Source organism: Podarcis pityusensis, assembly GCF_964106645.2.
Source record: "Podarcis pityusensis genome assembly, chromosome: 16".
Taxonomy (NCBI): Eukaryota; Metazoa; Chordata; class Lepidosauria; order Squamata; family Lacertidae; genus Podarcis; species Podarcis pityusensis.
The window spans coordinates 12,138,743-12,166,613 of record NC_138041.1 but is presented as its reverse complement, the minus strand read 5'-3'; the positions used below and the strand labels follow the sequence as shown (position 1 = coordinate 12,166,613).

General features: G+C 50.0%; 1 protein-coding gene and 1 long non-coding RNA gene across 3 annotated transcripts; one reads left to right on the top strand and one right to left on the bottom strand.

The window, feature by feature from the left end:
- PPP1R14B (protein phosphatase 1 regulatory inhibitor subunit 14B) lies at nt 1–9,334 on the bottom strand. Its single transcript, XM_080985560.1, has 4 exons — nt 8,423–9,334; nt 3,397–3,480; nt 2,641–2,673; nt 1–488 (listed from the first exon to the last, which is right to left on the bottom strand). Exons 1-4 carry the CDS (start codon nt 8,648–8,650, stop codon nt 420–422), a joined length of 414 nt encoding a protein of 137 aa, XP_080841686.1. The 5' UTR covers nt 8,651–9,334; the 3' UTR covers nt 1–419.
- LOC308465565 lies at nt 8,619–23,432 on the top strand. 2 transcript variants are annotated; one of them, XR_013980499.1, is made up of 3 exons: nt 8,619–8,742; nt 12,200–12,324; nt 23,264–23,432. It is a non-coding gene; the product is annotated as an uncharacterized lncRNA (long non-coding RNA). The 2 variants fall into 2 exon arrangements; XR_013980500.1 differs by lacking the exon at nt 8,619–8,742 and adding an exon at nt 9,549–9,776.
- Nucleotides 23,433–27,871: the final 4,439 nt, after the last annotated feature.

Genomic DNA, 27,871 nt, shown 5'->3' with positions numbered 1-27,871 from the left:
TTGTTCTCAAAGCATTTTTATTAAATTTATATAAAAACGCAAATAATTAAAAAAAAAACCCAACCCAAACGTTCTAAAAAAAAAAAAAAAAGGATTTCTCAGGATCCTACCCCTCTTTCTCTTCCCCTGGAAAACTGACGTTCCTCTTCCCCTCCTCTGATGCTCACGGGTGGAGGGGGGTGACGGACAGGAAGGAGCAGCTTGGTATTGCTAAAAAGGTGTCCAGATGGTTTTGATTATCAAGGCAATCCCACCAAAAAGGGAAGGTCTTCTCTTATAAGGGCAGTAGCTGGTTCGCCACTGGACCCCTGAAAAGCTCCCTTCTCCCTCTCCAACCCAGCCAGCAGCCAGAGTCTCAATGACAAACTCTCCAAAGAGGAAGGAGGGCAGCGATGGGAGATCATCACACCAGTGGCAAGTCACTTCTTCTGTGGAGTGCTGAGCTTCTGCATCCCACGGATCTTGTCTAACAAGTCGGCAACAAAAACCTGGTGGGCGACAGGAGGCCGGGGAGAGGAGGAAAGGGTGGGGCGTCAGCGAGGAACCCAGAGTCAAAGGCATAGGCACCGGATCTCTCATCTGCCCTCCTTTTAGGTTGTGTACATACAGGGGAAAAATAATCCTGGGAACTCTAGTTTGTTTAGGGTGCTGGGAATTGTAGCTCAGTGTGGGGTAAACTACAGTGCCCAGGGTTCCTTTTTTTGGGTGGGGGGAGGAATTGGGTGCTTTAAACATACAGTGTGTACACAATTGTAGACTCGAGCTGGCTGCGTATTTTAACTCTGCCCCCCAATAATTCAGTGCATCATTAACTTTTGGAACTTGCATCACAAGATACCCATTAGCCCAGAAGGTTTTAATGCGGGTGAGGAAACTTGGAACTGTGATAATGCTTCTTGCTTGCTTGGTCTTATGTGGCTGGAATGTACACATCTGTTGCCCTGTCCATTTTTGCTTCTGGCTCTGCTTATACAGTGGTATCCTGGGTTACATACGCTTCAGGTTACAGACTCCGCTAACCCAGAAATAGTACCTCTGGTTAAGAACTCTGCTTCAGGATGAGAACAGAAATCGTGCTCCGGCAGGGCGGCGGCAGCAGGAGGCCCCACTAGCTAAAGTGGTGCTTCAGGTTAAGAACTTAATTTGTTCTGGAGGTCTGTTCTTAACCTGAGGCCTCCAGCTGCCGCCTCGTGATTTCTGTTCTCATCCTAAAGCAAAGTTCTTAACCTGAGGTACAGCCTGCAATGTGGCCCTCAGATTAAAAAAGAGAAGAGTTCCTCTTCTCTGCTTTAAATGTGTTATTACAGCCAAACAGAACCTCCACAAACAGAGGCAGTCTACCCCTGAAATGCAGGCACCAGGGACGAACAAAGTCTGGCAGGCATCTTTGCATCCTGCTGGTGAACTTCTAGGGGTATCTGCATGGAAGGATTCAGATCAAACACTGGTGAGGGCTCATACTTGAGCCTGCCTAGTGGCAGTGGAGGCAACAAAGAAGACATACTTGGCTGCCTCCATTGCATCCTCATTGTGCCATCCGGCAGAACTTTTCCATGTGGTGCAGGGGACTCTTACAGTCTGGCCAGACTTGTTGGCAAAGCATTTTGAGAATAAAATCATTGGCATCCACCGAGATCTTAAAGCAGATGAAATCTCACAGGGTGCCCAGAGCGCTGCCTAGTCCTGTTGTTTCGGAGGAGTTTCAGTCAGTAAGGCTCAGGTGTGGACAAGGCGTTTGGGTCGGTCAGTGCGACCACTTGTGCACTGGACCCGTGCAGTACACTGGAGTGTTACAAACTCAGGCAACAAATGGGCAGGGAGAGCACTGCCTTCATGCCCTGGCTTGCCGGCTTCTTAACTTGCTGGGAATCTAGGAACTGCACTGCAATCTAGGCCAGGGATGGGGAAAACTTTCCCAGCCCTGAGGCGGATTTCCTAGGGAGTCGCCTTCTGGGGGCCACATGCCCATGCGTGGATGGGGCAACAGACTCTTTATCTTTGCCCAGCCCCACAAAACTCAGAGCCTCCTACCAGGACAGCTCTCTGTGGCCAGGCAAGCAAGAGTCATGATCTCTCTTCCAGCCAGGCGGAAGAGCTGGAAGGGGGAGCCAAGCCAGTGCAGGGCCTGGGGAGCATCCCAAGGGCCAGACAAAGAGGCCTCGGCGAGCCAGGCAGCACGGCCTGCGGTTGCCCACCCTTGAGCTGCCTGATCCAGCAAGACAGTTCTTGCCTACTTCCACCCCAGGGGCAGAAACGACAAACGCAAGCAACGCCTCCCATTCTGTGATGAAACCAGCAGCTTTCGGTGACGGTTGAGATCCTTCCCTGAAATCTGCGCCAGGGGAAAAGGGAGGGTGAGGAGGAGAGACAGCTGAGCAGCCCCTCCCCTAACAGGTGCTGGAATGGGAGGGGACTTTCCTCCCTGCTGTGAGAGAAGGAAGGAACAGGAGAAGATTGGGAGCTGGCGCTGGGCAGAGGCAGCTGCTGCTGCTCTCCTGATCTGCCAAGAAAGCAGCTGCGAAGGGAGGAGGGCTGGGACTTGGGGGAGCTTCTCGAAGGGAAGGATGTGGGAGCATTTAAGGGGTCATGGGAAAAGCGGGGTGGGGTGGACTCAGGGCAGGCAGGCAGGCAAGCACTCACCTCTGTGGGCTTGTAGCAGTCAACCAGGAGCTCCTGTTTTTTTGGGAAAAGAAACGATAAATTTAGATGCCAAAGGTTTGGACAAGCGGGAAGCCCTGTCCGCCCAGATCTCATTGAGGGACAGGCCTTGTCCCAGGTTCAATCCCTAATGGCAGGGCTGGGAGAGAACCCCATCTGAAACCCTGAAGAGCAGCTGCCAGCCAGTGTTGGCTGCCCTGACCTAGATAGACTAATAGTCTGACTCCACATGAACCAGATTCCCATTTTCCTATTTTGAGAACCATGAGGACTTGGATCGTAAATTTTTAGGTGGTAGAGCAGGTATGGGGGGACCCGTGCCCCCCCAGATAAGTCGCTGTACTGCCATCACCCCCAAACCCACTGGTGACGCTAAGCGGGGCTAATGGGAGCCTGGTGACATCTGTGGTTTCCCCATTTCTGATACATTCCGAAAATAGAAATCCCAGTCTAAAACTCACCCTTAATCTCTAGCCAAATCCTGAGTGTTTATGGCAGCAACAGAAGGCCTCTCTTTTTATTGATATATAAAGAAATATTGGCAGATACGTATGGTCTCCAGATTGCTGACCAGAACAGCCCACCCACTGCTTGGCTGCCATCGTGCGAAGACAGCATCTGGTCTTCCCAGGCAGCGCATGGGGGCCCCTCCTCTCAACCCCTCCTTTTCTGGGGGGGGGGCTGTGGAGAAGGAAGGGATACTCTCCCCCTTTTCAACCTAGCTTTCACAGCTCCTACCTTCACTCGGGCGCTCCGAGACTCATCACTCTCCATGTCCAGGAGTTCGTCAACATCTATTTCTAACTCCGGAATCTCCTCTTCCTATAAGAAGACAAAGAGAAGAACCTGCCAGGAATCCAGTCATTTTATTGTTTGAAGAGGTGTGTGTGTGTGTGTGTGTGTGTAGCTGGAGCATGAAAGGAGTTCTGCATGCAAAAACCTTACCCAGGGCAGTGGATTGGCGGGGGGGGGGGCAGGCTGAGAGTGCGAGATTCAAATGAACTCAAATTGTATAATAAAGGGCAGAGTTGCAGTGTTCAGATTACAGGAACAATGCGACCCCTTTTAGGATGCTGTGGGGAGGGGGTACTTCACCCCCTACCTACCTCTCCATATGATTTCAGCATTGGTAAGGTGTCTAGTAGGGACGCAGGTGGTGCTGTGGGTTAAACCACAGAGCCTAGGACTTGCCCATCAGAAGGTCAGTGGTTTGAATCCCCGCGACGGGGTGAGCTCCCGTTGCTCGGTCCCTGCTCCTGCCAACCTAGCAGGTCAAAAGCACGTCAAAGTGCAAGTAGATAAATAGGTATCGCTCTGGCAGGAAGGTAAACGGTGTTTCCGTGCACTGCTCTGGTTCCCCAGAAGCGGCTTAGTCATGCTGGCCACATGACCTGGAAGCTGTACGCCGGCTCCCTCGGCCAATAAAGCGAGATGAGCGCCGCAACCCCAGAGTCGGCCACGACTGGACCTAATGGTCAGGGGTCCCTTTACCTTTTTAAGGTGTCTAGTAAAAGGGCATCTCCCTGCCCCATAGACAGAGGCAATTAGAGGACCAGTTGGGTATAAGAAGTTGTTTTCTCTCTGCCTTCTCAAGGAGAGGGATGTCATCGAGGATTTTGTTTCCAGACTTCCCAGGACTGGAATCCTGCCACACTCATCTGCTACAAGTTTTGTTTGTGTGTGTGTGTACACACACCCCTTTGGGATTCAGCTCATTTGGGGGCAGGCATTCCCACACCCCCTCAAGCAGCTACAATGTTAAGGCTTCCACCCTCTAGTCCCTAACTGGGAAGGTTGTGCTGGGGGTGGGTGGGTGGGCATGTGATTAATCACTGTCATTCCCTCCTTTCCTGGCTTCAACTGTTTTAAAAGTTGAACAGTTGAACCTTCTAGGTCAGGAGGATGCCGGTCTGTGGCCTAATCCTACACTGGCACTGAAAAAGGAGGTGGGGAAGAGCGGATCATTTCAATGCCCTCCTCCACATACCCTTTTGATGCACGTCATCAAGGCAGAAAATGTTCTCAAACCACCTAATTCTGCTGCCCTTATACACCAGGCTTTGGTCCTGTGTACAGTGCTTAGCACTCAAGAGGTACTCAAGAGTGGTAACAAAACGTGGCCGGCCAGCCAGCCATGCCCTTTTCAGGATACCCCATGCCAACAGGAACTCTTGGGTTGCTTGGGGAGGTGGGTGGGGTGGTGTCTTAGGTTCCCCACAATTTTTCTTTGTACATTTGGAAACCTTGGGGTTCCCCCAAAAGCCTCGTCTTTTTTCCTCACTAGCCAGAGTTTGTTATCAGAGGGAGTTCTAGGCAATCTGTGGGAAACTGGAGGCAGATCTTAATTCCCCAGGCTTTAGGGTAGCAGAGAGGCCTCGCCTCCCTGAGAGGACTTTTAGTCAGTTCATCAGTTAGAGTAAGTGGGTGGGAGGAATCCACAACCTGTTGTGTAAAGCATTTATTTATTGGACAGCAGTTTTGAAAGTTTTAGAAGTCATTTTTGAAGGAAAACAAAATATGGATGGTAGGCACCGTCTTAGAAGAGTTTGGCATCCGCAACCACACCTTTAAAGCATGTTTGTGTCACTTTAACTGTCATGGTTTCCTCCAAAGAATCCTGGGAAATGTAGTTTCTCCCTGCCACAGAGCTGCAATTCCCAGTACCTGTAACAAACTACAGTTCCCATGATTCGGGGGGGGGAGGAACCATGTGCTTGAAATGCTTCCCGTACATGCTACTCATAGCATCAGAGAGTGGGAAGGGACCCTGAGGATCATCTAGTCCTGGGTTTCCCAAATGGGGGTCTCCAGCTGTTTTTGGACTACAACTCCCATCATCCTTAGCTAGCAGGACTAGTGGCCAGGGATGATGGGAACTGTAGTCCAAAAACAGCAGGAGACCCCAGCAGCTGGCTCCTAACCAAGTCTACTCGGAAGGAAGCCCCACTGGCCCCTTCATTAGACACTTTTAGGTGACCAGAGAAAACGTTCCACTTTAACCAGGCCTTTGGCTGACTGACATCCTTTTAAAATGTGTTGGAGAACAACCCCAATAAGAGGGTTTGTTTGTTTTTATTATTTATTTTGTGGTTTTTTTATTGTAATGTTACATTGTAACCGCCCTGAGACCTGAGTACAGGGTGGTATACAAATTTAATTGATTAATAATAATAATAGTACTACTAATAATAATAATTTAGTGGGGCTTTCTCCCAGGTAAGTGGGGTTGCAGATTAAGGGTTGTAAGTGGGGTTAATCCTACTATAGAGCAGACCTATTGAAACGATAAAAGGCACTGAGCAATGCAAGTCCATTCATGTTAATATTGTGAAGCGCCCTGGGACCTTCTGATGTAGGGCGGTATAAAAATCTAATAAATAATAATTTCAGCGAGTCTACTCTGAGCAGGGCTGCGTTGGCTGCAACCCTAAGCTCCTTTAAGCTCCCTGCTAAATCCACGCCGGACTTGCCCTGACTGGTACCTCCAGCCGAAAGGCACAGCCTGGTAACAAGGGAGTCATTGAGGGATGCAAAGGAGAATTCAAACAGCTGAGGTACGTTCTCAGCCGCAGAACAAGGGCAAAGGTAACTGGGTCACGCACACACTCCCCCTGGAATTTGTGAATAAACTAGTGTGTGTTTTGTTTTGCAAGGACCCAGCGGCTCCTCTTCGGACCCTCTTGACTAGCTACTTACTGCCCCATTAGCCTACTCAGACGCAAGCCCCATATGGCCGGCTAAATCCCACCCCACCCCAGTAAGCGGGCTGGCCAGCTGCCAGATGACATTTGGCAGGCGGGGGTGTGTGTGTGTGTGTGTGTGTGTGTGTGTGTGTGTGCAGGCACACACAAGGAGAGGGCAGACAGAAAGTTGATCCTGCCGCTGCGGCCTGGACAGTAAAAAAATTAGACACTGGTCTCGCGTTCGAATGCTACCTTGGCCGCAAGTCCGTGGGGGGGGGGGCAGGGTTAGTGCCATCACCCGTGCACACCCCTACTTGGTTTCAATCTCACCCACCCATTTTCCCCTTAAGGTTTCTGGCAACAAGCATCTTGCAGCGTTAAAGAAAGAAAAAGAAAAGCCGTATCTTAAAAGACAGCTGCTCCTCTCAAGAGACAGCTGCATTTGCGGCCTAAGGCCACACTTCCAAACTCAGAACGGCATAGCATGCACAGCAGAGAGGGTGGGGAACGCCACTCCCCAGGCACAATCCCTCCACCCACCCACAATGCTGCAAAATCAGGAGAGGATAACTCCCTCCCCTTGCTCTTTTTCAGGAGGGGTTGGGGAAAAGAAGGATTCAAACACAGGCCCCATGAAGGCCTTTGAGTACCTCTGACCTTAAGTGACCTTCAGCATTAGTTGGAGGGGGTGGGGAATAAAAGCAGGGGTCCTGGCATCACCATCTCTCCAGTCTTTAGGGCAGGGAAGAAGAACCGGAGAATCTTGGGATGGGAGGGAGAGGGTGAAGCATTTTGTTGGGCATGTGGTCAATTCTGAAGCGTACGCTCCAAAATTTGGCAAGCGGAAAGAGGAAAACTGGCACAGGGTCAAATGCCCAGCGGAGATAAGGGGAACACAAGATGCCCTGGTGAGCCAAAAATCGCTAGATAATGCCCTTTTAAATTAAAAATATAAATGAATAAAAGTTGGGTTTGGGGGGCTGGGGAAAGAGTTTTCTTCTGGTCTGTGGAAACCATTTTCTCTGGAGAGGAGCAGGCCTTGAAACCACAAATTTGTCTGTGGTTCTGAGGGGGGGGAACAAGCACCCAAGTGTGGGTTTGGGGAGGAATAAAAAATGGGAGGGGTGGCATCGGGCCCACTCAATGGAAATGGGGGGCCTTCCAAAAACTAAGGGCGTTTGTTCTTGGGGCTGCAGAGAGGGGGAAGGCCTGTAGCTTGGGACGGGGCAGGGGCTCAATATGGGGTGTAAGTTGGATTACAAACGGTCCCCAGATTCAGTGGGTGGAATTTGCCAAGGAGTGAGTCCCCCACTCTGCGGGTCACTAGTCCTCAATGTCCCTTTGGTGGGAGTGCCTGGGTAGCCACTCCCTGAACCCGGGCTGCATTGGAGGGTAATGGGGCAGCGTATATGGGGGGACAAGGTGGGGTGGGGTGGGAAGAGGCTGCGTGAGCTGATCTAGGATCTAAGCTAGGTTATAAGGAGGATGTAACAGGGTGGAGGAGCTGGAGACATTAAAGTCTCCGGAAGAGTGGATTTGGGGGACACCAACATAAAAGGGCCGGGTTTTCAGGGACTTTTCTGGGAGGTGGCAGGGGCATCGAATTGAAAGTCAAGCCTGCATTTCTAGACAGCGTCTCATTCATTTCTCTTTGTTATCCACCACTTTCTTTGTACTGCTGTGATGGGAAATAATATTATTGTAACGGTTATGTTTATGTGACCAGGAGGCCTGCCCTCCAGATCAAGATGGTATTGGGGCATAGGGTATACTTTGGGGTCCGTAAACCTTTTCCTTCCTCAAGATTGAGCAAGTTCCTGGGGGCTGAGACCTTCAAAAAGAAATTATTACAAGTAATTTTTGTGGGGTGGGAGTAGCACAAAGCCTGCAACTGTAGGAACAAGATTCATTGGGTGGGCAGTTGAAATTCATGTAACAGGCTCCACACACATTAAGGGGATGACATAACGTGGGTCTGGGTTATAGGGGCCGCGATCTAGCACCTGAACGATGGAAGGAGGCTAAATTTTAAGGGATTGTAGGGAAACCCAAGTGCGAGAGGAGGATTTCGGAGTTTTTACCTGGCAGTCATAGAGGACCGTCAGCTGTTCCAAGATCCATTCTTCCAAGTGGAGCCTCTTTCGGAGCTCTTTGCGATCGTATTTCACCGTCACCCGCCCCTGGCGCCGGACCGGGCCCTCCTCTTCCTCTGCGGCCGGTTCTCCCGCCGGGGGGCTTTGGAAATACACCCGGGGCCCCGGCCCCGCAGCCGCCGGGGGGCCGCTCTCTGGGCTGCAAGGCGCCGCCATCCGAACCGGATCGGAACCGGAGCGCGCGAAGGAAAAAGAGCGCGGATCAACCGCACACACACACGGAATCGCTGACTCCGCTTCCTGCCTTGGCGAGTCTTCCTTTTGTCTTCTTTTCCTTCCCCGACGCCACGTGGTGGGGACCCCCGGGTTGGATCCAGAGGGCAGAAGTGGCCCCAGCACCGGATTGGGCTTCCCCACCCAAACCCCACACGGCTGAACCAAAACCCGAGAGGGAGGGGCAGGCAGAGAGAGAGAGAGAGCTCGATGCGAAGTCTGCCCAGAACCGAGCCTCAAGAGGACTAGCGCCACGTGCAGTCCGAACGCAGGGAAGGAAGCGGGGGGTCCTTTATTTGGTTTGGTTTGCTGGATCGCTGCTCCTCGTTCCTTGCGGCACGTGCGACGGGATCTGGATCTGGCCTCTTCTTACACACAAGGGCAATAACTCGGCGCCGAACCAGAACCGGAATCCCGAACTCCGCCTTTCTTTCTCTCCTCCTCCTCTTTGTTTGCAAAACTGGAAACCGGTTTCGACTCTCTCCCTCCCTCCGCCCACCCGATCCTCCCTCCGGGCGCGATTGCTTCACTCCGCTTCAGGAGTTCCTTAAGCCAAGCTGGTCCAGTCCGGGTTCCGATCCGCTTTCGCCTCGGCCCTTTGTCCCGCTGCTGCTGCTGCTGCTGCTGCGCTGGCTCCGTCTCCCCGCTCCCCCCCCCGCACCCCACCCCGCCCCCTTAAAGGGCCAGCACGTCTCTCTCCCTCTCCAGCCAGCGCTTGCCCAGCTGCCCTGCCTGACCACCCCCAGGGCTGGCCGGCTGGGCGCCCGCCTCTCTCTTTGATACCACATCCATCCATCCCCCCCAGCTTGCCCCACCCCAATGCACCCCCCCTTTCAGATCTCCTGTCTGGATACATGTTTTCTCCCCCACCCCCTCCGCCCACTCCTCAATCTATTCTGTTATCAAAAGGGTGTGCCTGGTTGTCACACACACACACACGCACATCCACCAATTTCTGTCTGCTTTGCCACAATGGTTTGAAAATTCCGCTTTGTCAATCGCTTTGATCTCTATCTCTCCGCGCGCCTTGTTGGAAGAGAGGAGGGGCGGGTGGATTAGCTTCCATCAGGTTAATCTTAGTTTAATAGCTTCATTTGTTTATTAGGTTAATGCTTGTGACTATAACTGGCATCGTATGGATGCTGTTAAGGCGTCCACGTGAATGTCAGGACATCAATAGCAGCAGGGGTAGTTCTGAACCACAAATTGTATGTGTGTGTGTGAGAGAGAGAGATTTAGACACAGAAACATAATTTTTTCTTACATATCAAAAGATTTATTATTATTATTAATAATCTATTCATAGCCTTCTACACAATTGTCTCAAGGCGATGTACAATAAAGAACAGAAACAGGGGAAAGGCAGATGCGTTTAAATGGTGTTAGATTATATGAGATTTGGAGAGGAATTGCTTTTTTTTATTGTGCACAGACCCATATAAATAGATGTTAATAATAATAAAACAAAATAAGAAGGATACAAAACAGGCACTCATGGGCAAAGGCTCATTTAGCCAGCTGGAAAAGCCTGTAGGAACAAAAATGGAATAATGAAGTGCAAGTGCGTGTGATCCGATGTTTGTATCCAATGTCAGTCCTACTCAGAGTAAACCCATTAAGATGAAGAGGCATGATTCACTTGCGTCCATTGATTTCCATGGGTTTACTCAAAGTAGAACTTAGTTGGTGCAAGCCATTATTTATGATGCAATATATTGATAAAAGTATGTATGAAATTTCAACAACCGTGAATGAAACTCAGTTTACTACGGCCCAAAAATGCACTGTGAGTCTCTGTACACAGACGCATGCTTGCTTATTTCACTCGATAAAATATATACATGTATACAAATATGCTAGTCCAGATAGGCACAAATATGGATGTCATTTCAGGCAGATGGATACATTTTTCATTGCATCAACTACATCATGTATATATATGAATTGTGTGTGTGTGTGTTGGTGATGATAATGATATGTGCTGAATCATTTTGTCTGTGTACAGACATTTTGGAAGAACGTATGCTTTCTAATGTATACACAAATTTTGTCTGTCTGTGTATATGTGACGTATACAGACAAAACTGAAGCCACTTTGGTTAAAGTGCTTGTGGAGCTTTCCAGTTAAGTGGGGTGGGGGGCTATTTCTGCAAAGCAAGCAAACAAACACCCCTCCCCATCACTCCACTTCTACCCCAGTCCAATCGCAAAGTCTCATTGCATCCTTCTTCTGCCATTCTGCAACAGGCATGTTTGTCCGATTTAAATATGATTTCCAAATTTGGAAAACTCCAGGGTGGTGAGGAGGAAGTGAGATACTTATTTTTTAAAAGGGGAAGGGTCAGCATGTAACCCTGGCGCTTCCAGTACTGTGATTCATCTGGTTCTGGGGAGGGGTTTTGTTGTGTTTAGGATGTTGTCACCCTTTGCCTTGGTTTGGATACACATCATGGTATTGTTTTTAATCCTGATTATTGACTCCGGATAAACTTCCCTTAATCCCCTTCACTATCAGCTAACAAGGTACTCAGATTTCAACTCTAAACAGATTGTGGTTTAAAAATGAAGATTAGAGCAATGCCCCAAAGCAACAATTGCTTATCTTAACTATATCTGCATTTATTCTTGAGAAAGATGCCCCTTTTTTGTTCTGCAGGGGCGCCTATAATCCAATTAATTAATTAATTAATTAATTATGTATATGTACTGCCCTATCCCCGCAGGTCTCAGGGCGGTTACAACATAAAAACACTAACTGCAAAAAACACAGCATGCTTTTCACTGCATCACATCAGGCAGATATCCAACAGGCTATTATCCTGTAATAAGAGACGGTTGGTCGGTTTCTTTGTAGCTTTTTTAATAAATAAAAAATCAGAGACCTTGCTCACAGTGGATTGGGAGAAACTGGGATTTGGAAGGGCATAATCTCTGTTACCAACACCCCACAGGGATTTCTCCTCTCTGCACAGTGAAATGCACAAATGAAAGGCAGACTCTCGGCATGTGCTGGATCTGAGTTTTAATCTCAAGGTCCCAGCATTGCCTAAGCAGGAGACTGGAAACAAGCTTATACCGTGTGATCGAATGCCATTTAAAAAAAAAAAGACCTCTGTGGCTTTAAGATACAAGACTCTTGGCGGGGGGGGGGGGGAGTTGGACCACGTGGTTTGGGCCCCAACAGAAGCTTAATTCAGCCACTTCCTGCCAGAGTTGGGGGAAGCAGCAGCAGCAGCAGCAGCAGCTGCAAGGCACACTTCTGAACATAGGAAGTTTGAGTCCGATCGTTGGCTAGTATATAGGAGAGATTGGCAGCAGCTCTTTGGCATTTTTGGCAGAGATTCCTGCCCCCACCACTTGCTTTTCGAGATCTTTTAAATTGAAGAACCTAGGACCCAGGGAAACTGAGGCCATTTTGCATTATGTGCTCTTGGATGCAAATTCAAATTACATTTCTGCACATTTGACAATTGCTCCCCATTTCCTCTGCAGGCTGATCCTCAGTGTGACCCATGTGGCTTCCTTCCTTGGAACCTAAATCTTCTCCAGAACGAGAGGTTGCGTTTTGAAAACATCAGCATCTGTGGCCTGCCTTCCTTGGAGGTTTTTAAGCAGAGGTTGGATGGTCATCTGTCGTGGATGCTTTAGCTGAGATTCCTGCATTGCAGGGGGTTGGACTAGATGACCCTCGGGGTCCCTTCCAACTCTACAGTTCTGTTTCTATGCAAGCAGAACATGGGTGCCTTAGCCCTCTCTTGCTTGTGATCCCCAGCAACTCGTAATTCAAAGGCTCGGCCCCCCTCTGATCCTGGAGGTAATATAGCCGTCATGATTAGCAGCCATTGTTCCTTATCCTCTGTGAATTTGTCTAATCCCCTTTTAAAGCCCCCTAAACTGATGGCTGGCAGGGTTAACAATGTGCTGTGCTGGAGCGAGTCTTTCCTCTTGCCTGCAGTGAATTGGCTCCTTTCAGCTCCACTGGATGAAATACAGAAAGTGGTGGCTGGTGCCCATTGGGTCTGATGGGGCGGTCAGCATGGAGCCCAACAGTAGGTGGCGCCAGAGACAATGGCAGGCAGAGCTGATGCTGCATTTGTCCCCATCCTCCTCCTTCTTGCTGAATTCTACAAGGGGCAACACTGAGACTGAGGCAGGTGAGGCCACTTTCCTGGACTGGTCGCATGAAAGAAGGAAAGCAGGTGGGGCTGGCTGAGGGCAGACTGAGGTTGGTGGGGCAGTGCCCCATTTGCCAAACAAACCAGCCTCCACTCGACAGAAAAAGGGAAAAACTCAGTCCAGTTTCTCCACCACATAGGCGCTTCAATAGTGTCTCCCCTTGCCCGTCTTGCTCCCTCAGAGACCCACAAATTATAAGCCCCCACCCCCGCAGATATGGGAGATGTTTCAATAGCATCCTGATTGCCTATTTTCTGCACCTTCTCCATCTCAACAATATAATTTAAAAAAAATATTAGTATTTGATGTGGCACCCAGAATTGTCTGAAGCAGCATTCTAGGTTGCCCAGCTTGGAAGGGGAAATGCGCTGTGTGGTACAGGAAAAGACAAAGAGGTTGATTTGGGCACAGCCATCTGTTGGGCTGCAGTTTGTGCCACCAGTTAAGCCGCGAATGTTCTGTCACAGAATCATGGAATTGTAGAGTTGGATGGGACCACGCGGGTCATCTAGTCCAACCCTTTGCAAGGCAGGAATCTTTTGCCCATGGGACTCGAACCCATGGCCCTGAAATTAAGAGTCTCGCACTCTACCAAGTGAGCTATGAGATGCTTGCACTCCTTTCTTTTTCTTTATTCCCCCTCCCATAACAAGCACTCTACTAACACTCCGGAATTAGTCACCTTGCGGGGAGACTTTATAGAGGCAACTCAGCATCTGTAGGACAGGAGGGTGGGGGCAAAGTCTTTCTGGGGGCAGAGTCATTGTGGTGTAGTGGTTAAGAGCGGTGGTGTGATGGCCTGGGATTCCGATTCGGAGGATGAAACAGAGGAATCCCAGCCTGCACAGGAGTCCCCGCCCCCAGGGCCGGCTGAACTGGGGCAAGGCCTAGATGCTGAAGAGCCTGCACCTGTGGCAGTGCATCAGGAGCTGGCCCCAGGTGAAGCCCTTCTGGCCCCAGAGGGGCTTGACGACTCAGTGGCCACAGGTGAGCCTCCTCCAGGGCCCAGTAACCCTTCGGCCTCTCCTGATCTGCAGAGGCTTAGGGCAGAGAGGCGAAGGGAACTGGTTGCCCCCAGGAGGAGTGCTCGCCTTAAGGCCAGAGGAGGCGGGGCTCCTGGGGACCGGGACCGCCCCTGGCCTTAGAAGAGGATAAAAGCCCAGTCAGCCCGGCCCCAGGTTGCGGGAGCAACGTCGTTGTTGGCTTCGGACCTTCCTGTGTTCCTGTTCCCTGCTCGGCTTCCTGTTCCTGACTATCCGGTACTCCTGTTCCCTGCTCGGCCTTCTGTTCCAGCGTTCCTGTTCCCCGCCCGGCTCTCTGCCTCGGACCTTGCCCCTCTTCGTGTGGACTCTGCTACACCCAAGGTACCTTACCCCCGGGACCAGCACAGTTTGCTCCCGCCACACCCGCACTTCCCCTTCGTAGGGGTGCGTTCGGGAAGAGCCAGAGGCCATGGCTGAACAGGCGGCTGCACTGGTGGCTTTGGCCCAGGAGAACCAGGCCTTGACTCACACCGTGCAGCAGCTCAGCGACGCGGTTGTGGCACTTCAGCAACGCTTGGAAGCCCTACCGGCTCCTGGGGCCGACGCCCCGGCTCCTGGCAAGTACCCAGTGGCTTTGCAGGACTTCTTGCGCAAGAACCTGGAGCGTGGGTTCATTAGGCCTTCCACCTCGCCTACCGCGGCACCAGTGCTTTTCGTTAAGAAGAAATGTGGGGAACTCCGCCCTTGCCATGATTACCGAGCCCTGAACAAAATTACCGTCCCAGACCGATACCCCTTGCCCCTTATCTCGGAGCTGCTGGAGCGGGTGCAAGGGGCACAGGTGTTCACCAAGCTGGACCTCCGGGGGGCCTACAACTTGATTCGGATCCGAGCCGGGGATGAGTGGAAGACAGCGTTTGGGACCCGGTACGGGCAGTTCGAATATTTGGTTATGCCTTTCGGGTTGTGCAACGCGCCTGCTGTGTTCCAACGCTACATCAACCACGTGTTTCAGGACTTGTTAGACAAGTACGTGGTGGTGTATTTGGATGACATACTGATTTACTCCCGTGACCCGGCTTGCCATGAGGGACATGTCCGGACCGTGCTGCAGCGCTTGCGTGAGCACCGTTTGTACGCAAAGCTCAGCAAGTGCGAGTTCCATCAGCGGACTGTGGACTTCCTTGGTCACCGGCTCTCTCCAGATGGGGTGCAAATGGACCCGGGGAAGGTGACAGCGGTTCAAGAATGGGCGGCACCCCGGAACCGCAAGGACCTGCAGCGTTTCCTGGGGTTCGCCAATTACTACCGGACCTTCATCGCTGATTATGCTCATCGCACCACCCCGTTGACCCGGCTACTGCGCCCAAAGACGCCGTTTTCCTGGGACAAGGAGGCAGAGGAGGCGTTTCAGGGGTTGAAGGCCTGTTTCCAGAGGGCACCAATCTTACAACATCCTGACCCCTCTCGACCCTTTGTGGTGGAGACCGACGCTTCCAGTACGGCTCTCGGTGCCGTCTTGTCTCAACAGATTGGTCCTGAAGCGCCACTCTTACCCTGTGCCTTCTATTCTCGCCAGCTCCTACCAGCGGAGCGTAACTATACTGTGTGGGAGCGGGAACTACTGGCCATCAAGGTAGCCTTTGAGGTCTGGCGCCACCATCTTGAGGGGGCACGACATCCGGTGGAGGTGAGAACCGACCACCGGAACCTGGAGTACCTCCAGACCACCCGCAAGCTGAACCAAAGACAGATCCGGTGGGCGTTGTTCTTTTCCCGGTTCCAGTTCCGGATCCGCTGCATCCCTAGCTCTCAGAATCAGAAGGCGGATGCCCTGTCCCGGAAACCTGAAGACAACACAGACACGGTACAGCAAGCAGAACCCACCACGATCCTACCTCCGGCTGCATTCCTGGCCACCCAGGAGGCGCAGCCACTGCAGGTTCGGGTGCGGGAACAGCAGCGGGTCGACGCTTGGGCCCAGGAACGACTCCGGGAGCTGGCTGAAGGGTCCAGCCCACAGTATCCGGGGCTGGTCCTGCATCAGGGCCTCCTGCTGCACCACGGTCGTCTGTACATCCCGCCAGGGCCACTGCGGCTGGAGGTTCTCCGGATGGCCCATGATGCCCCAGCAGCAGGGCACTTTGGACGGTATCGGACCACCCATCTGGTCAGTCGTGAGTTTTGGTGGCCCCGCCTGAAGGCTGACGTGGCTCGCTACGTTGCTGGTTGTGATGTCTGCCGGCGCGCCAAGGGACCTACCGGGCGACCCCCCGGCCTACTTCAGCCATTGCCAGTTCCACCGCGCCCTTGGCACACAGTTTCGTTGGACTTTGTAGTGGACTTACCCTCGTCTCGTGGCTGTACCTGCCTTCTGGTTTTCTCCGACCATTTCACCAAGATGGTGCACTGCGCTCCCTGTCCATCTGTACCCACAGCCAAGGAAACTGCTCAGCTGTACCTTCAGCATGTCTTCCGCCTGCATGGACTACCTGAGCGCGTGGTGTCCGACCGGGGCGTTCAGTTCACATCCCGGTTCTGGCGAGCATTACACCAGACCCTCGGGACAGAGGTCTGCCTCTCGTCAGCCTACCACCCACAGACCGATGGCCAGACGGAACGGGCGAACGCGGTGCTGGAGCAGTACCTCCGGTGTTACTGCAGCTACCAGCAGGATGACTGGGTCGACCACCTGGCATTGGCGGAGTTCGCCTATAACAACGCGGTGAATGCGTCCACCCAGCAGACCCCGTTCCAGGCCAGTTATGGTTATCATCCACGGCTGTTTCCAGAGGTGCTGCCGGCATCCGCGGTCCCGGCGGTGACGGAGTGGCTTCAAGAGCTCCAGTCCCAGCAACAGCTTTTGGTGGAGCAACTGCACCAGGCCAAGGAAGCGTACAAAGCCCAGGCCGACCGCCACCGCCAGGTGGGGCCGGAACTTCGCGTCGGTGACCTGGTTTGGCTCTCCACTCGCCACCTCCACCCCTCTCGACCTTCGCGGAAGTTGGACGCCCGCTTCACCGGCCCGTTCCCTATCGTAGACCAAATCTCTCCTGTGGCATTCCGTCTCCGGTTACCCGCAACCCTGAAGGTTCACCCGGTCTTCCACAGGTCCCTTTTGAGTCCGGTGGCCCCACCCGACGAGTTCCACCCGAACCGTCCCCGACCGCAGCCAGTGTTGGTTCGGGGAGAGCCTGAGTACGAGGTGGAACGCATCCTGGACTCCCGATACCGCAGGGGAAAGCTGCAGTATCTCATTGACTGGAAGGGGTACGGACCGGAGGACCGTTCCTGGGAACCAGCGGCCAATGTCCACGCACCTGCCTGCCTCCGAGAGTTCCACGCGACGTACCCCGGCAAGCCGGGTCCGGACCCTCGGTTGAGGGGGGGGCCTGGGAGGGGGGATGGTGTGATGGCCTGGGATTCCGATTCGGAGGATGAAACAGAGGAATCCCAGCCTGCACAGGAGTCCCCGCCCCCAGGGCCGGCTGAACTGGGGCAAGGCCTAGATGCTGAAGAGCCTGCACCTGTGGCAGTGCATCAGGAGCTGGCCCCAGGTGAAGCCCTTCTGGCCCCAGAGGGGCTTGACGACTCAGTGGCCACAGGTGAGCCTCCTCCAGGGCCCAGTAACCCTTCGGCCTCTCCTGATCTGCAGAGGCTTAGGGCAGAGAGGCGAAGGGAACTGGTTGCCCCCAGGAGGAGTGCTCGCCTTAAGGCCAGAGGAGGCGGGGCTCCTGGGGACCGGGACCGCCCCTGGCCTTAGAAGAGGATAAAAGCCCAGTCAGCCCGGCCCCAGGTTGCGGGAGCAACGTCGTTGTTGGCTTCGGACCTTCCTGTGTTCCTGTTCCCTGCTCGGCTTCCTGTTCCTGACTATCCGGTACTCCTGTTCCCTGCTCGGCCTTCTGTTCCAGCGTTCCTGTTCCCCGCCCGGCTCTCTGCCTCGGACCTTGCCCCTCTTCGTGTGGACTCTGCTACACCCAAGGTACCTTACCCCCGGGACCAGCACAGGTGGACTCGTAATCTGGTGAACCGGGTTCGCGTCTCAGCTCCTCCACATGCAGCTGCTGGGTGACCTTGGGCCAGTCACACTTCTCTGAAGTCTCTCAGCCCCACTCACCTCACAGAGTGTTTGTTGTGGGGGAGGAAGGGAGAGGAGAATGTGAGCCGCTTTGAGACTACTTCGGGTAGTGATAAAGCGGGATATCAAATCCAAACTCCTCTTCTTCTTCTTCTCTTCTGGCAGAACAAAAGAACAAATCCCTTATTTGCTTGCCAGGAGGCCTAACCATGAACTAATTAACATTAGTCGCCATTATGAAGAAGGTTTCTTTGGTGGGGGGGAGGACAAAGGAGACCCACTCAGAAAACCCAGAGTTCACTTTGCAGACCTCTTTTGTTTGTTTAAGTTCCATTGGGATTGTCTTAAGGCAGGGGTCAGCAAACTTTTTCGGCAGGGGGCCAGTCCGTTGTCCCTCAGACCTTGTGGGGGGGGCGGACTATATTTTTTTGGGGGGGAAATGAATGAATTCCTATGCCCCACAAATAACCCTGAGATGCATTTTAAATAAAAGGACACATTCTACTCATGTAAAAACACGCTGATTCCTGGACCGTCTGCGGGCCAGATTTAGAAGGTGATTGGGCCGGATTTGGCCCCTGGGCCTTAGTTTGCCTACCCATGTCGTAAGGGCTTCATTAGGATGAGGAGCCTGTTTTCTGGGGTGGGGTGTTGTGGTGGTGAGTGGCCTACAGTACAAAGGTAAGACTCGTGTCTGCTGCCCCACCCACTTTTGCATTTGGCCCCGCCCACCACTGACAGGTAACCAGAAGGTTCCCTACAAAGGGCTGCAGCCTCTGGATGGCAGGAGGTTCCTTTCCCCCTCGTACAGCCAGGGGTTCAGAGTCCAGAGACGTCCAGAGTCCAGCATTTGAGGTCCCTAGGTTAGCAATAGCATGATGATGATGACACTCAAAAAGAAAATAAAGCTGCCCCACCCCACCCCAAAGCGTGAGTAGTTTGGTGACATAATCAGCTGTTCTGAGAGGAGGCGTTCCTAATCTCAGGCCATCATCAAAACCGATATATTTCGATCAATATTTGTTAAAACTCTAAAACTCTCTAATAGGAGAAAATCTGTATCAGTTAACTAAGAGCAAACAAAGCCACACTTTTATCCGATCTCTTATTTACTTTAATTCACAGCTCTAAATGAGGAGTCTCTCATATTTTGGTCTGGCGGCAGATAAAAAAAAAGTTATCGAATGCCCCTCAAATCAACCTAACCTACCTCACAGAGTTGTTGTGGGGAATAAATGAGAAAGGGGAGACCCACATACACCACCCTGAACTCCTTGGACCTGAGAGCGACAGCAACTTTCCTTGCTTGTGATTACTAGCAATCGATATTCAGAAGCAATGGATGCAGAATGGAGCCATCCCAGCCGGTGGCCCCTGTCAGCTTGATCGGCCATGAATTTGTCAACCCCCCTTTTAAAGGTATCCATACTCGTATTCCTCTTGGTGGAGCAAACTTCACAGCTTAACTGTGCTCTTTGAAGAAGTCCTTCGTTTTGTTTGACCTGAATCTTGAGCGTACATCTTCTGATTTATTTATACATCTCCCTGTTAATCATTAGTTCACGCAGAGAACCCTGGCTATGACGATGATTGATGGGGCAAGACAGCTATGATGTGACTCAGAGAAGTAATACAATAGTTAACCTCTAGTGGGCACTGTTGTGCTCTGTGCTATCTGTCAATATCTGTCTATCTCTAATCATTAGGCCTAGTCTCTGGCCTGCATCCCTTATGCAAATCCAGCAAATGGACCTTTATGGATCTATACAGGCTTACACAGCAAACATCCATTCAGCAATGAAAAACAAGAAAAAATATTGGGGGGGGGGGCCGCGCGAATTGAGTTCAACATATTGTAGAGTTCATCAACCCCAAGCAGAAATTTTACCTAACATTGTCCACAAGTATTTTTTTATGTCTTTTTGCACTACTCTCCAGTCATGTTCCCAGGGCAGTTTCGTTCAGGTAAATCTTGACGAACATAAGGTCTAGAAACTTAAAACAAAAAACCAAAGGTGGAATTTGGGTATGTGTGTATTGAATTCTGCATCCGGTATCAAATTCCTTGCTTTTCTATAGTTGCACAGAAATGCCCATTTAAAAATGCAACGCCCACTTCTCCTTTTTCCTTCCCTCAAGTCGTCCTTCCTTCATTCTCGTAATTTGGCTTGGAGAGGAGAAAATTGCTTCAACGGGCTTTTTGCCTGCAGCTCTCCACACCTGCCACTAGATGGCAAGGTCTCCCCAGGACAACAGATATCCACAGGTGTTGAAGCAAGACTCCAAAAACGGCACATTCAGTTTGGCCTTTATCTTGCTTTCTCCAGGGTTTCTTTCCACAACCCTATGGTAATGCATGGTATGTCAGAGCCCAAGTTCAGTGATCTCTTCCCCTGTGCAGCTCAGTCCATGTCGGTTCTAAAATAATAACAGTAATTTAAAAAATTCACATATTCTAAGCGCAGTTCATTGTCTCCTTTTAAAGCATTTCTGTGATCGCCTCTTAAAGCTTTCCTTGCAAAGGATGTGTAGAGGTCCTAGGTCTGGACATGGAACTACTGGGAGGTTTTGCTAAGGTGCCTTTGGGGTCAGCACATTTTTGTGTTAATGGACAAAGAGAAGTTTGTTCAATATTTGCTGCACTGCCCTCTGTATAGTTATTCAAGCTAGATTCCCCCCCCCCTTTAAAATATAATTTTAATTATATACTCACTAGCTGTCAACTTTTCCCCTTTTTAAAGGGAAATTCCATTATTCCGAATAGGATTCCTCACAAGAAAAGGGAAAAGTTGACAGCTATGCTAAAGTTAAAAAGGTAAAGGGACCCCTGACCATTAGGTCCAGTTGTGGCTGACTCTGGGGTTGCGGCGCTCATCTCGCTTTATTGGCCGAGGGAGCCGGCATACAGTTTCCGGGTCATGTGGCCAGCATGACGAAGCCGCTTCTGGCGAACCAGAGCAGCGCACGGAAACGCCGTTTACCTTCCCGCCGGAGTGGGACCTATTTATCTATTTGCACTTTGATGTGCTTTCGAACTGCTAGGTTGGCAGGAGCAGGGACTGAGCAACGGGAGCTCACCTTGTTGCGGGGATTCAAACCACCGACCTTCTGATCGGCAAGTCCTAGGCCCTGTGGTTTAACCCACAGCGCCACCCGTGTCCCACCATGCTAAAGTTATAAAACAGTAAAAAAACCACCATTAAGTGGCACTAAGCCAGAGAAGAGGAGGCTTAGAGGTGATATGAGAGCCATCTTCAAATATCTGTCTCACGGAAGGCAGAGCATGCTTGTTTTCTGCTGCTCCAGAGGGTAGGACTGAAACCAAGAGATTCAAATGGCAAGAAAGGAGATTCTGACTAAACATTAGGAAGAAATATCTGGCAGTTAGGAGCTGTTTGACAGTGGAGCGGACTATCTTGGAAGGGGGTAGACGCCCCTTCCTTGGAAGCTTTGAAATAGGTTAGATGACCATCTTCCGGGATTTCTGTATCTTTGAATCCCCCCATTGCAGGGGTTTGGACTAGACCATGGGTAGGCAAACTAAGGTCCGGGGGCCGGATCAGGCCCAATTGCTTTCTAAATCCGGCCCGCAGACGATCCAGGAATCAGCGTGTTTTTACATGAGTAGAATGTGTGCTTTTATTTAAAATGCATCTCTGGGTTATTTGTGGGGCATAGGAATTCGTTCATTATTTTTTTTCAAATATAGTCAGGCCCCCAACAATGTCTGAGGGACAGTGGATTGGCCCCCTGCTGAAAAAGTTTGCTGACCCCTGGACTAAACCATATGACCCTCAAGGTCTCTTCCAACTCTACAATTCTATGAAAAGGGGAGTACAAGAAAAAATAAATTCAGACCCTATCATTGTTGGGTATATTGCATATGTTTGTAGTGATATCCATGCTACTTATAGTTACAATAATAATTTGTAAATAGTATACCTTTCTATATCTTAAGTATCAGACCCCAACTAGATTTTTGCCTGGTCTGTCTGATTTTAGGATATCAGATTATGAGCCACGAGGCAAAGCATTTATTCTCTCCAATCTGACCAGGTTAAATATAAGGGGTTGTAGCCAATGCTAGATCTACACAGAGTAGGCCTGCTGAAGTTAATAGGCATGGCTTAGGTTCATTATTTCCACTGGGTCTACTCAGAGTGCAAGTTAAGTTAGATACAGCCCAGGATTTGCATCTGAAGCATAGAAAATAAACAGAAATACAGCCAGTCTAATGTCGTCTTCTAACAGATCGTTTCATTTGATTTTTGCAATTCTTGCTCTTGTGTTTTATTATTTAGATTTTATAGTACATCAGTGGTGGACGACCTGACGCCACCTGCTCTCTGTTTGGCCCTCTCCTTAGGCCAGACCCCTTCCCCAGCCATGCCCCCAACCAGGGGTGGCTGGTACCCATTAGGTCAAGGAGGGCAGAAGACAGGGAGCCGCCAGTAGATGGAGCCAGAGGCAATGGCAGGCAGAGACGGTCAGTCTAGTTTTGTCCCCATCCTCCTCTCTGATAAGTTCTACAAGGGGCAACAATGAGATGCAGGTGGAGGAAACTAGCAGCCAACTCTACCACTGTACTGATTGTAAGTAAGGAGGCAGCCCAGGGGGGCTGAGAGGGCAGGCAGAGGTTGGTGGGGCAAGGCCCCATTTACCCTACTCAGCCAGCCACCACTGACCCTGCCAGACCCTATTTTCCAGAGACAGCCCTGGATTCACAGAAGCTGCCCTGGTTTCTGATTTAATCCCAAAACATCCCACTTTTCCTTAGGGCGTCCCTGATTTCATTGGTGAAATGTTGGAGGGTATGGTAGGATGTCCCTATTTTTGTCTGAGAAATGTTGAAGGTTATGGAGTTCTCCAACCCCTGAGCCATCTGAAGGCAGCCCTGTATAGGGAAGTTTCTAAATTGGGTTTAAGTAGGGATGGGCAAATATATCCATTTTGGTTCTTCTCAGTTTCTCCCTTTTCCAGTCTAAAGTTCAGTTTGGGATACATATTTTTTTAAGTCCTCATGAAGATTCATCAACATTTGAAGGCACTTTCCTCTTAATATACACTTTTTTTATATGCAATTTTGCCTAATGCAATACAATGTTCATATGTTATTTTCACAAATATATGCATTTACATGCACACTTTAGTATGTGAATTTTGTACACATTACTTGTCCAGATCTGTGTTGTGAAATTCAGAGAAGTGCAAATTTCGAGGGATGGCTGTGTTTCTGTTCTCGTATTGTTTTGTAAAGTGCAAATCAGGTACGTTTGCCTTTCGATATGAACCGAATCAAATTTCTCTTCCTGTTCCTAGGTGTGGGACCTTGGCAGACAGTCAAACATGTCTCCTTTGGGCGCTGCCTCTGGTCAGATGTTTACATTCAGCCCTGTAATCTGACATGATTCATTGTTTTAAGCGAATGAATCAAACTTCACTGAATGACGGCGGTATTATTATTTTTATTTCTCTATTTATTTGGCTTGGACAGCTGAAGATCCCTGATGAAATTCTTCAGATAGTGCACCGCCAGAATCCTCTGCTTATTTATTCGAGGTTTTCCCCCTGAAGACCGTCTCCTGTGGATCGTGGCCCTGGGGTGCGTGTGTCTAGTCGATGGAATTGGATTCGGCATCCAGCCCCTCTTGCACAGAAAGTGTCAAACGGAGGAAGATGAACTAGGCGTTGCGGGAGTAAACGTTGCCATCTTGTCAAGACTAAAATAAACTCCCCGTTAATAAACGAGGTTGGGGATTGGAAGAGAGCTTTTCACCATAAAAGGAGCCGAACGCTAAAATTATTGCCCCTAGAACCATCGTGGGAGTAAAGAAATTGTTTGTATTAAAAAAAGGAATGATGTGTGTGTCTGTGTGTAACTCATCCTGGGGTCTATATATACAGCTTCTCTGCCGCCCTACATGACTCTAAAGCACCTTTTGACCCCCGTGCTATTTGTGGGAAGGTCTGCGTGTTGTTGATGGGCAACCGAGAGCTGAAGGGAGACATCATTTGAACCAGAATGCGCAATTTAGCCCTCGAGTTGGGAACTGATAGCCTTCCAGATTTTGTTGGGACTCCAGCTCCCACCAGCCCCAGCTAGCACAGCCAATGGTCAGGGATGATGGGATTTGTAGTCCAGAAATGTCTGGAGGGTCGCAGGGCTCATCTGGGCACCCGTTTATTGAGCTTTCATCCTGATTTGCTTGTAGGATGCTTATGTGGAGGTCGGACCAAGCATTATCTTTACTGAACGTCAATCCTGATATGCTTCCCACTCATCATTTGTTCATCCAACGTTTTTCTATGCATTTTCTCATCACTTTCCTAACTGCAAAAATTCTTTTAAAAAGTGGCTTTGTTGCACTCAGAAGCGAGGGGACTTGAACCCCCATATATGGAAGTTTTAAATGTTTGATGCTTAATATCTTTTTATATCTGTTGGGAGCCGTCCAGAGTGGTTGGGGCAACCCAGTCAGATGGGTGGAGTACAAATAATTACATTATTCTTATTTTTATTATACCTCCTGCAGGTGACAGGTGTGAGTTTCACATTTATGTGACAGCCCCAATAATGCACTTTTAGGCTGCTAAAATAAATTATTCATTACATGTCTAAAGGCATTTAGCAGGCATTTGTTACAGTCAAGGAGAACGCTTTTGATAATTTGGAAACATGAATTATTGTATTATAATGGAACCTTGATTCTTGCATGCCTTGGTACACAAACATTTCAGCTCCTGAACGCCGAAACCCCGGAAGTAAGTGTTCCAGTTTTTGAACGTTTTTCAGAAGCTGATCGTCCGATGCGGCTGTCGGCTATTGTTTCCGGGGCGCCTGCACCAATCGGAAGCCGTGCCTTGGTTTTTGAACGTTTCAGAAGTCGAATGGACTTCTGGAACAGATTATGTTTGAGAACCAAGGTACCACTTTATTTGCTACTCTGTTGTAAGCAGCCACACATTCCTTGGTGACGTAGAGGGTTTGGGTCTCGAACCAGAGACCAAGCCTGATCTAAGCCTGTGCTGCCGTGGCAGTTCACCAGTAGAGGGAGCCACTGGCTTGTTCTCTTTCTTGCGCTTGGGTGCCACCAATACAGCTGGCTCAAAGGAGGTACTGCAGCTTCCACACTCAGCGGATGTCAGGTGACACAAGGAAGCCAATGTGCTTTTGTCTGGCCCATATATATATATATATATATATATATATATACACACACACACACACACATACATATATATATCTGTGTGTGTGTGTATGTATATATATCTCCATGGGGGGGGGGGAGTCGAAGAAGCATTATCCAGTGCAACATCAAAATAATAATGACTTATCTTGTTTTTAAATTTATCTTGCAACCTTCCCACCCTGATTATGCAAACACATACGCTCAGAGTTCGCTCAGATGTAAGCATCGCCTCTGCGCTGTGACTTGGTGGCTGTGATTCAGTTTTCCCTTCCGCAGACGAGGAAGAGCGTCTGTGGGGTCAGGACCTGTTTTCTTCCTTTTCTCTGTGTTTACATTCTCTCCCAACTCCCTGGAAGTTCAAAAGCGAAGGCTGCTTTCCTCCGTGGACTACGGCCAAGTTGGCTTAGCGCTATGATCCTGTTAAATAACTTTCTTGAAAGCAGGGTGCGGCTGAGATCGCTCTCTGTACAGGGGAAACCCTCCAGTCTGGAACAAAACAACAGCATTTTATTCTCTCTAGGTTTTCCTGGTGCACATATGACCTTTCTGGCCACTAAATTACAGCTGGTGACGTCCTCCTTTCCCACAGCCGCCCTGCGAAGACAGTTCTAGCTTGAGATCTGATGCCTTGGGCTGTGGACACACCATAATTTTAAAAGCACATGGCTTCCCCCCTTCCCCACAAGAATCCTGGGAACCACGGTTTGTTAAGTTTGCTGGGAACTGTAGCACTGTGAGGGGTAAACTATAGTTCCTAGTATTCTTTGTGGGGAAATATGTGCTTTCAGTGTATGGTGAGTATGCAACCGCAGGCCATGGAGACTGTCTGGTGTAGTGGCCTGCATTTTGGACTAGGGAGATGGTTGTACCTTGAAAGAGTATGGCTGGATAGCTTAGTCAGTAGATCTTGAGACTCTTAATCCCAGGGTTGTGGGTTCGAGTGCCACGTTGGGTGAAAGATTCCTGTATTGCAGGGGGTTGAACTAGATGACCACTGTGACCCCTTCCAGCTCTACAATTCTATGATTTAACCCTGAAGAATCATGGGAACTATAGTTTGCTCCTCACAAAGTAACAATTCCCAGAACCGTTGACAAACTACAATTCCCAGGATTCTTGGAGGGGGGGGGAATGTGCTTTATAATGTGCTTTATGGTGTGTACGCAACCTTGTTCAGCATTTTGAACATCACATCTGTGGAAAAGGAGAGCAGGAGCAGGCCAGGACTGCAACCCAGATATCAAAGGCCATAACCTCCCTTTCCTAGTTGGGCCTTTCTTCCCTGGAGATGGCGTAGTTGTTGTGAGTGACTCAGGCTAGGAGCTGTAAGCTGGGGAAATTCCCATCCCACTCTAAGATCAGCGATGAGCGACATTTAATGATGTTTATGACCCAGTGCCACAGCACTCTTCTGCCTCCTTAAAGGGCCCACAACCTTAAATCTCAAAAGCAGCTTGCACTTAGATTTCATTTTGCTCAGGCTTGCATGGCATGCTGCCCTCTTTAACAAGCAAGCCCCTCAGTTTGCTGACATCTGTGGCTATGTACACAACATACACTGAGGACCCCTCCAGACTTCTTTTTTATTTCACTCTCACAATGATTCGCGTTCAGAGCAGTCACACAGGTTCCCACGTTCAATACCGTTTGTACCTGCAAAGGTGCTTTTTTTGGGGGGGGGGGAGGGTCCCCCACACCGCTTCCCTTCCAAGCAGTGCATATCCTACTGAAATTCAGGAATGTTTTACACCACAAAAGTTCTGGCATATTTTTCTCCCACTTTTGTTTGTTTGTTGGTACTATAGCCAATAATGGCCCCGCCTGCACTATTTCAAGCAGTTTCATTGCACTTTAAACAGTCATGGCTCCCCCCAGAGAATTCTGGGAATTGTAGTTCATTAAGGGTGCTGAGAATTATTGTTGTTGTTTAGTCATTTAGTCGTGTCCGCCTCTTTGTGACCCCATGGACCAGAGCATGCCAGGCACTCCTGTCTTCCACTGCCTCCCGCAGTTTGGTCAGACTCATATTGGTAGCTTTGAGAACACTGTCCAACCATCTCGTCCTCTGTCGTCCCCTTCTCCTTGTGCCCTCCATCTTTCCCAACATCAGGGTCTTTTCCAGGGAGTCTTCTCTTCTCATGAAGTGGCCAAAGTATTGGAGCCTCAGCTTCAGGATCTGTCCTTCCAGTGAGCACTCAGGGCTGATTTCCTTAAGAATGGAGAGGTTTGATCTTCTTGCAGTCCATGGGACTCTCAAGAGTCTCCTCCAGCACCATAATTCAAAAGCATCAATTCTTCGGTGATCAGCCTTCTTTATGGTCCAGCTCTCACTTCCATACATCACTATTTCCCCTGAATGGGTTACAATTCCCAGAGTGGTTTAATACTCAATAATCCTTCTTCCCAGGGAACTTTGGGAACTGTAGCTCTGTGAGGGGAATGGGGCTCTCTCTTAACAACTCCCAGCACCCTTAACAAACTACAGTTCCCAGATTTGGCGAGAGAAGCCATGACTGTTTAAAGTGCAATGAAACGGCTTGAAATAGTGCAGATGGGGACAAAGGTGTATCATTGAGGAAGTTTCTCTGAACAAACTAGTACCGTATCCTTTTTTTTCTTTTCTTGAGGGTGTGATTTAAATGTATATACAGCCAGCCTCAGTGCCTTAAAGCACTTTCCGCATTTACTGTTCCTTGACTACCACCACCCAACATCTGGCAGCATAATAATTGCCACC

What these genes read in the sequence shown, in the direction of transcription:
- PPP1R14B (XM_080985560.1), bottom strand. Translation starts at nt 8,650, where the DNA reads ATGGCGGCGCCTTGCAGCCCAGAGAGCGGCCCCCCGGCGGCTGCGGGG. An exon ending in CTCGGAGCGCCCGAGTGAAG is followed by an intron (nt 2,674 to 3,396) that starts GTAGGAGCTGTG and finishes CCAAAAAAACAG; the next exon opens with GAGCTCCTGGTTGACTGCTA. An exon ending in ACTGCTACAAGCCCACAGAG is followed by an intron (nt 489 to 2,640) that starts GTGAGTGCTTGC and finishes GTCGCCCACCAG; the next exon opens with GTTTTTGTTGCCGACTTGTT.